At 51.1% G+C, this 8,632-nt stretch overlaps 1 protein-coding gene across 1 annotated transcript; it reads right to left on the bottom strand.

The window, feature by feature from the left end:
- Positions 1-254: 254 nt before the first annotated feature.
- MARCKS (myristoylated alanine rich protein kinase C substrate) lies at positions 255-4,723 on the bottom strand. Its single transcript, XM_045865353.3, has 2 exons — positions 4,154-4,723; positions 255-2,343 (listed from the first exon to the last, which is right to left on the bottom strand). Exons 1-2 carry the CDS (start codon positions 4,253-4,255, stop codon positions 1,444-1,446), a joined length of 1,002 nt encoding a protein of 333 aa, XP_045721309.1. The 5' UTR covers positions 4,256-4,723; the 3' UTR covers positions 255-1,443.
- Positions 4,724-8,632: the final 3,909 nt, after the last annotated feature.

The raw sequence follows: 8,632 nt of genomic DNA, 5'->3' as shown, positions 1-8,632 counted from the left end.
AAATAATTATTCAATTTTTAAATGAAAACTCAATGTCAATGCAGGTAAATGGTAACAGACATGGAATGTTGTAAGATCTTCCTGTATGTAATCTGACACTGCTGATTATGAATTTCAAACTTTGGAAACTTCAGATTAAAAACCACAAGAAAATTTACTCTTGATGGCATGCAAGATGTTCCTCAAAATTACCCTTACGACCTACAAGTCTCAGTATTTTATCAGAACATAAATAAACACAACAAATTTGTACATTTTATTCACATTTATTTTTCGCTTTTAGTGTGCTCACAGAAAATTAGAACACCTTAAGCAGGAGTTTAATAGCAATTTTTGTAAGCAAAGTTACATTCCATCTCTAAGTCAAATTGGTCAAAGCTTCTCCAGTATTTACAAAACATGATAGACAAGATGCTACACAAAACCATTGCATCTGAAGATTTTTTCCTTTATTCTCAAAGACGACTGGAAAAGAAAGCATTGTCTGCTGTAATCAAAAACATACCACAGTATAAACAGTAACCATTCCACTTATCACAGCTTGGTTGAGTTTAAAATTTGTGTTTAAAAGGTCCAAGATGACTGCAGTTTTACAAAAATGGGCAGGGTGGAAAGTTGCAAACTTCATGTGCTTCTGGATATCAAGATTTGTTTTTATACAATAGTCACAGTTAAAAACACCCTGCTGGTAATACATAATTACACTTTATTAAGGTCATAAACCAGCAATAAACAATAAAGCCTATACAACTTGTAGTTCTACTTAATCACTGACTGATACAGCTAACATGAGATAAGTGAAAAGTTCCTATGGTTTAAATGAACTCCTAAGACTATGATCTTTTTTTAAAATCTGGGTATTGGTGTTTTTTTCCTCTTTCCTTCTTAGTCAAGACTTGTAGTGTTGTAAACCTGCCTCACAAAATACATCGTAATAACTTTAAAAAAAAAAAAAGACTAAGCCTTTACACCATCATTTCTAGTGGTACATTATTCTTGGCAATGTTACGCACCACTTCAATTTCCCCATCGTGGCCCCTATCACTTCATTTGCTATCCCTTTTGACCCACCCATCTCCTTCATATATGGGCATGTCCATAGACTGACAAAGAAAGTTTACATTTTTGAATAAAGATGCAAAGTATGCAAAAAACATTAATACTGATGCAAAAAAATAAAAACAAAAGAGAAACAAGGCAGAGGAAGGTGTTTAAGCTCTCCTCGACCTGTTGGAATGGTGGTAACAGAATGATCTGAGATGGGATCTGTGGGGAAGGAGGGGGAACAAAATTTGCTGCTTAAAAAAAAAGTAAAATAAAAAAAGACATCTTTAAAATCAATCCCTGGTTGTAGACAAGTTCTCCAAAACCAGTACCTGGCACCACTCCAACAAACAAACGGGGGGAGAAAAGTTCTTCGATTAGCTCAAAAACCGGGCCCGTTTACTCTGCCGCCTCCGCCGGGGGGGCTTCTGGACTGCACTCCGGCTGGGCCTCCTGTGAGGGGGCTGCGCAGGCTGACGAGGCTGACGCGGCCGCCGCCTCCTCCGCGGGCGCCGCCGCCTGCTCCGGGGGCGCCCCGGGCCCGCCGGCTGAAGGCGCCTCGCAGGCAGCGGCGCTGGCCGCGGCCTCCTCGGCCTTCTCCTCGGCCTTGCTGGGCTCCTCGGGGGCCTTGGGCTCCTCGCTGGCGGGCGGCTTCTCGGGCGCGACGGCGGCCTCCTCGGGCTTGGCCTCCTGCGGGTCGCCGCCCGCCGCCCCCTCCTCACCCGCCGCGGCTTCCTCGCCCGGCGCCGCCGCCTGCTCCCCGGAGGCCGCGCCCGCCTCTGCGGCGGCTGGAGCGGCGCCCCCGGCGGCCTCGTCCTTGCCGCCTTCGGCGGAGGCGCCGGCTGCGCCCTCGGCCTCCCCGCCCTCTCCCGCTTCCTTCTTGTTCTTCTTGAAGGAGAAGCCGCTCAGCTTGAAAGACTTCTTGAAGGAAAAGCGCTTCTTTTTTTTTTTCGGGGTCTCGCTGCTGGGCGAGGGCGTGGCCCCGTCCTCGGCCTTGGGCGAAGACGTCGAGGAGGCGGCCGACGCGGCCTCGCCCTCCGCGGCCGACGGCGAGCCCGGCTCGGCGGCCTCGCCCTCCGCGGGGGCCTCCTTCTCCGCGGGGCTGGCCCCGGCTTCGGGGGCGGCGGCGGCCGGCTCCTCCTTGTCGGCCGCGGCGGGCGACGCCGCCCCGCTCCCGGCGGCCGCGGGCTCCTCCTTGTCGGCGGCCGGGGCGCTGCCGTTGGCCTGCAGCTCCTCCTTGGCGCCCGGCTCGGCGGCCGCGGGAGAGGCGTCGCCGTTTACCTTCACGTGGCCATTTTCCTGCGGGGCAGAGAAGGTGGGAGTGTCACTGAAGCGGCCCGGGCGCCGCCATTGCCGCCCCCACCCCTGGGCCTGGAGGGACCAGGCCCCCCCCCCCGGGCCCCTCTGGCTTTGGAGTCCCTCCACCCCCTTACGGGGAGGCGGGGTTGCCTGCCTAGACAAGGGCTCTCCGAAGAGACGGGGCAGTGCCGTTGGGGGCGCCCTAAAGAGAAGAGCGGTAGCCTCGACCACTCAACAAACGGATTTAAAAGTGCCGAGCCCCAGACGTGGAAAGCGAGGGATAACCCATTCCAGCCTTCGCCTCAGGGGCTCTACAAAAAAAGAGCCACATAACACAGGATACACCAAACGCCCTTCGGGAGAAGGCACGGAGCCAAAGCCGGTACACATCCCCCTTTTCCCTAAACCCTGAGAGGCCCTTCAAAACGCCGAGAACTCCCAGGGGCATCCCAGCGCTCCAGCCAGAAGCGCCTGGGCTGCGCGCGCACTACGCCCCCTAGGGCTTGGGGTCGCCAGGGGGCGCTGCGCCTCCACCGCGCGGAGCTGGGCGCGGGCGGGCCGGCGGGCGGGCGCGGAGGGGCGGGGCCGCGGGGCCACCCCGCCCTACCCAGCGCGGCCCTGCCCGCCGGCCGAGGCGCCCCCGAGCCCGGATCGCGCAGCCCAGAGTCCACAAACAAAGCTCAGGTGGCTTCACGGCGTCCTGGTCCGAATAAAACCAACAAGGCAGGGGGAAACCCATGATTTCTGAGGTGTTGCCTCGGCTTCCACGCCCACCTTCGCCTGAGGTTCTGTGAAGCCGGGGCGCGCCAAGGCGGCTCATTTTGCATTTTTAACGGGTTCAGAGCCTCTTGGCAGAGCTCGCCTTCCCCATTAGGTTACAGTAGGCGAAGCTACACGGCCTCTACTCTAGGAAAAGAGGCGTGGTGGGTGCCCAGTGTTTGCGAAGCAGCCACCCATGGCCGACCTCTCGAGCCCACCCAACCGTGGCCATCTGCCTGGGTCCGGGCAGCTCTGGGGTGGCCCCCCGCAGTGGTCCAGGCGCCGCCGCGCACACGAACAATCCCGACCGAAACACACGAACCGCCTCTTCTTGACCATCTGGACAGGTTCTCTTCAAGGACCCACCGAGTCTTCCCACCCAGGGATACCATTTCAAAGTCGGATGGGTGTGTAATTCCACAGACAGCTGGCGAATAAAGATTCAGGACAGTGGGAAAGCCCCCACGGAAAGATACCGAAACCTTCCTGCCCAGTTCCAGCCAGCCAGCTACCTTTCCAAGAACCCAGGGCATGCCGCCTCGGCATACAATAAGACAGCCTTTCCCCTCCCTGCCTTTCTCCACCACCATTCCCATTCTCCCCCATCCTGCCCCCCATCACACCAGTTCAGAAATTTTGAAAGCGACCCAATCTCGACAACAAACACGAGAGCCGCCCAAACACCTTTGTGCCCACCAAACACAAATGCAACCTGACTGGGGGGAGGGGGGTAGCACCTAGCTAGTCACGTTCTGCCAAGCTCCAAACACGCCATTTTAGACGATTTATCACTTCTTTCCTCGCGTCTACACAAGAATTTGCCAGGCTTCTCCGGGGACCACTCCTTTGGGGTGGAGAGGAGGACCCCCCCCCCACCTCCTATGAGAAATTGACAATTTAGGCTATCGCTTTCCATTCAACTTTCAGACTGCAATCTGGCCGCACTCCTCTCTCCGCCGAATGCGCCTTGGGCGCGACCGGGAGGGGAGGAGAAGCGTCGGGACTACGGAAAGACACCAAAGAAATGACCAGAAACACAGGTAGACTTTACCTGCCCGTTCGCTTTGGAAGGCGACGAGGCCACAGCCGCCTCCCCGGGCCTCTCCGCGGTGGCTTCTCCCTTCGCAGCGGTCTTGGAGAACTGGGCACCCATACTGGCTTCTTCAACAAAGAAACTCAACAGATCCAAGGGGGGAACAAAGAGCCTCCGGTTGGTGTAACGACGGGGCGAGCGGCAACAGCAGCGGCGGCGGCAGCAGCGGCGGCGGCAGCAGCACACACACCGGAGGGAGGGGGGAGTGGGGGTGGTGAAGAGGACAGAACAGAACCGATTAAATACACTCCGGGTAAAAAGATTTAAGTCGAAGAGATAAAAAGCAGCAGCGCAGGAGGGAGGGAAAAAGGGAGGAAAAGTCGAGCACAAAAAAAGGAGCCCAAGTGTAGTTTAAAAAAAAAAAAGAAGTAATAAAAAAATCCCAGATTTGTAGCCGCACTGTAGACAAGAGGAAAATGGAGAAATCTCCCTGGTTGCTAATAAGATGCGGGGTCCAACGCCCAAGTGCACAGATGAATGGGCTCGCGGGCGCTGACGCGGCCCCCGCGCGCGCCGGCCAATCCGCGCACCGCACACAAAGCAGGGGGCGGAGCCTGCGCGCCCGGCGAACAATGGAGCCGCGCTTTGCAAATGGTTTGAAAATCAGCCTCAGACCGAGAATTAACGTCCTCCAAATAAATAAATCAATTAAAAAATACATGCCTCTCGCCTCCCTCTGCTTGAAAATAATAACGCATCACTTGATTGGCTTGCTTTGTTTGGAATTAATTAACGCGGGAGGGGGGGTACTTGTGGTTGGGGGCGGAGAAAGCGTTAACTTGACTCGCTTTGACTCTTGTCGGTCTATACCCGTGTCTGTCTCTCTCCACTCGCTCCCCTCCCCCATCTTCCCTGTGTATTTATGTGTATGAGTGTGTGTATGCGAGCGTTAAAGACAATGGTTGGGATTTGTGTGCAGCATGTTTTCTTTCTCCGTGTTCCGTATTGGTTTCACAGATACTGCACAGGGTTTGTTTTTTTAACGGTTGCAAATGTTAAATCGCCCCAAATTGAAAGGTATTTAAACCACGAAGATCGAATTTCATCAAACGACATCTCGAGTTAGAATTAGGTCTGTAGGCCAGATGTGGAAAATGCAAAAGCGGCAAGGAGCCTAAGCCACACTCCCTACCCTATCCCACACTGGCATGAAATAAAATAATTCGATATTGGCCTGCGATGCTCATCGAAGTCCCTCCACCCCCGACTATTCCCAATTCGTGATTTTTCCCCCACAATATAAAGCGAGGGCCATTTACAAAAGATCATAACAGTTTGCATTTTATCACTGTATGAAATGACAATTTTCCTCTATGGTGAAACGAGACACAGCCTCGAGTATATGTATCCATATATACGGTTAGGATGCAATTCGCGTAGACATGAATCGTTTTTCAGCCTACTGCCAGGATCGGATGGACTCTTTCTGAACATGTGTAAGTGTGCATGCAAGCGAGTGTGCTCCTGGAAGGGAGGGAGGCAGCCGCAAAGAAATTCTAAACCACCGGATTGACGATTACAGTTCTAAGGAGAAACTGCATGTTGAGAAATAGCAAGAAGATCCCTGACGCTCCAAGTCTAGCTTGGGTTAGAGAAAAAGCTTCTATAAGGGGACACAGAGTACCTCCATCGCACCCCTTGCCACGGAAGTACCAGACGCTATTTGTGTGTGAAAGACAAGGCACTGATTTAAAGAAGGGGAAGAGGCGGTAAAAAAAAAAAAATCAAGGATACAGCCTAATAAACATTCTCCTACCGCCTACATTTTTGCTCCCAAAGTTTTCACTCGTTTCCACATCAGACCCTTTTCTCGTTTACATTTAGTAATCCTGAAATGAATAATCTTTCGCTTATGGAAGCGAGAAGCAGTCGAGAGAATGGTTCATTTCTCCTGGTGTTGGCTCTGAATTCTCAAGCAGTTTTATTTTCTGCTTATTGTAGGGAAATGGGTCACACTTTGAGTGAAAAAGATGGTTGGTTCAAGGCAATAACTCTTTGTTCAAATATTGCTTTGCAAATCACCAAGCTGTGCATCGTTACACGAAGCTTCGTCTTCTCACTGCCCACTGCCTTCAGATGTATTATTCGATCACGAAGTCATATTCTCCAGAGCTGATGGAAAGACGTTTCCGTAGAAGTATATCCTGCCAAACATATTATCACTCTTAAGGGAGCCCGCTGGCCTGGCCCAAGACCCCAGCCGCCGAGGTGGACGCGAATCTCTTGTATTAGCGGAGTTCCAACTTGAAAAGCCAGCTGGGCTGATCCAAAACCACCATCCAGGCGATTCTCAAAAGCTCATTTAAGGCTGTTGATTTCCCCCACCCCCAACGTGAATCATGCCCCTTCCTCTGCATCCCCCTCCTGGTTTTAACTCGGGGTGATTGCTAGCTCGCTTTCGGATTTTCTCGCAGACGCGTCCCCAGCCCTCCATTTGAGGACTGCTTTTATTGCTCCTTTGTTACCAGACTGCCGTGTAGCTTTCCCCCCTTTTCTTTCGCGAATGCCTATTTGCCTGGTATCGGCCGGTCTCCCTGGCAACGGCCGCGAAAGATTCGGAGCCCTGGACTGGGGGGGGGGGGGGGCGGGGGGGAGGGGGGAAAGGGGCGGAGCCGGCGGGGGGGCAGGGAGTGGTGGAGGGGAAAGAGATGCTGAGCGAGAGACAGCGAGACAGACCGCGAAGCAGATGGCTGCGCGAGGGGGCGGGGTCCAGGCGGAGCGCGGGGGGACCCCAAGCGTCGGGGGCGCGGGGGAACCAATCAATTCCCGCAGCAGCTGCGGGGCTAGGAAACAAGTGTAGACGCAAAGGTTCACTCCCCCCGAGCTGTCCCTAGTTTTACAGTAGAAAACATGATTTCCTTTCGATAACGAAAGCGCGTTTCTAGCCTGAGTTGGGAAGCCAGTGGTCCCCAGTAACGGCGGTTTGCGGCTGCCGGGGGCGCCGAGCGCTGGGGCAGTTTCTCCCAACCTCTCCCAGCGTCGGACCAACCGAGGGAAAGCCACGAATGGGGGAGACGGGTGAGGGCAGAGGATGGGGTGAGGAAGGAAGGGCCTGAGAAATGGGAAGAGGCCGTTCTGCCTCGAAAACTACATAATGGCAGGGAAGGACCGCCAAGACTGGAACCAGTACAAGTTGTACAGTGTGAGTATATAGCTCCTGAGGAGTTTGGTGCTCTCGCACCCAGAGCTAAAGGTTTCCAATAAAACGCAGAATGTATAAATATGATTATTTATGCAAATATGTTTAAAGAACCCAGTAATTCACAGTGAAAATGTGAAACAGGTAAATGCCTTTGTCCAACTCACCAAGAGGAAACAGGCATTTATTTTTCATTTGTATTCTTTTCACCATGAACTGGGGTATTTATTTCTCAGATGATAATCTGTATATGAGTCTCTCTAGTAAAAGAACTATTTATGTAGAATACCTCAAAGTTATTTTTTTCCTTAAAATCTTAGCACTGGAAGGAATTTTTAGAGAGATTTACACCAATTCCTGAGGGCCTACTATGTGCCACACATACTGATCTAAGTAAGCCTTGTTTTCACACCAGTGAACAAGACAGATGCAGTCTCTAGCCTCAGGGAACTTATATTTTAGTAGATCATCTAGTTTTCTCCCCTCACCAGATGAAAAACCAGGCCCAGGGAAGTTGCCAGATTTTTGTCAGATGGTAGAGGTATGAAGGGAGCTCATCCCCTTGATGATTCCAAGTCCCCAGCTTCTTCCACTACTGCATGGTGCTGTCTAGCCTTCACCTGATGTCACATACTGGGTAGATCCCCTCATTTGTTCCTGATTTTATTTATTTATTCCTCCTGCTAAGTACCAGGAGGAGGGCTAGACATCAACTGACACCGGAAGTACATGGGCATAGTCTTCCCTCTCATGTCACTTCCACTTCATATTATTATCTCTTAAAATTTTTTAGAATGTGGAAAAAGAGAACAAAAGACAAGATGGACTGTGTGCTAAAACAAATAAAAACAATTAAAAAAAAAATGAGGGCCACTGTTCTAGATTCCAAAATAAATATGCCTTATTCATCTGAAAGCATTCAATTTAGCATTCATTCATCATTCACAGAATATGAGATCCTACTGTGTTTATGATATTGTGCTCCATTTTTCATCCTAGATTTTATATTACTGGAACCTTAATTACACAGAAATTGATTAGTTTGGAATATAGGGTATAATAAAACAGACACAGTCCCTCATTCATTCAACAGATATTTTTTGAAATCGTATCATGTGCTGGGCATTTGGAACATATCAGTGAACAAAAGAGACAAGAAATCTTTATGGAACTTACATTCTAGAGTGGAGAGAAAAACAAAAAGTAGTAACTATAAATAAGCAAATTATATGGAATGTTAGAAGCAGGTAAGTGTGAGGAGGGGGGAACTAGAGCAAAGTAAGGGAGATGGCAGAATT

Source organism: Mirounga angustirostris, unplaced genomic scaffold (genome assembly GCF_029215605.1).
Source record: "Mirounga angustirostris isolate CCGP_5_RB_7025 unplaced genomic scaffold, mMirAng1.0.hap1 SCAF_8, whole genome shotgun sequence".
Classification (NCBI taxonomy): Eukaryota; Metazoa; Chordata; class Mammalia; order Carnivora; family Phocidae; genus Mirounga; species Mirounga angustirostris.
Note: the sequence above shows the minus strand (reverse complement) of the source record. Positions and strands in the feature narration are given on the sequence as shown.

What these genes read in the sequence shown, in the direction of transcription:
- MARCKS (XM_045865353.3), bottom strand. Translation starts at nt 4,255, where the DNA reads ATGGGTGCCCAGTTCTCCAAGACCGCTGCGAAGGGAGAAGCCACCGCG. An exon ending in CTTCCAAAGCGAACGGGCAG is followed by an intron (nt 2,344 to 4,153) that starts GTAAAGTCTACC and finishes TCTGCCCCGCAG; the next exon opens with GAAAATGGCCACGTGAAGGT.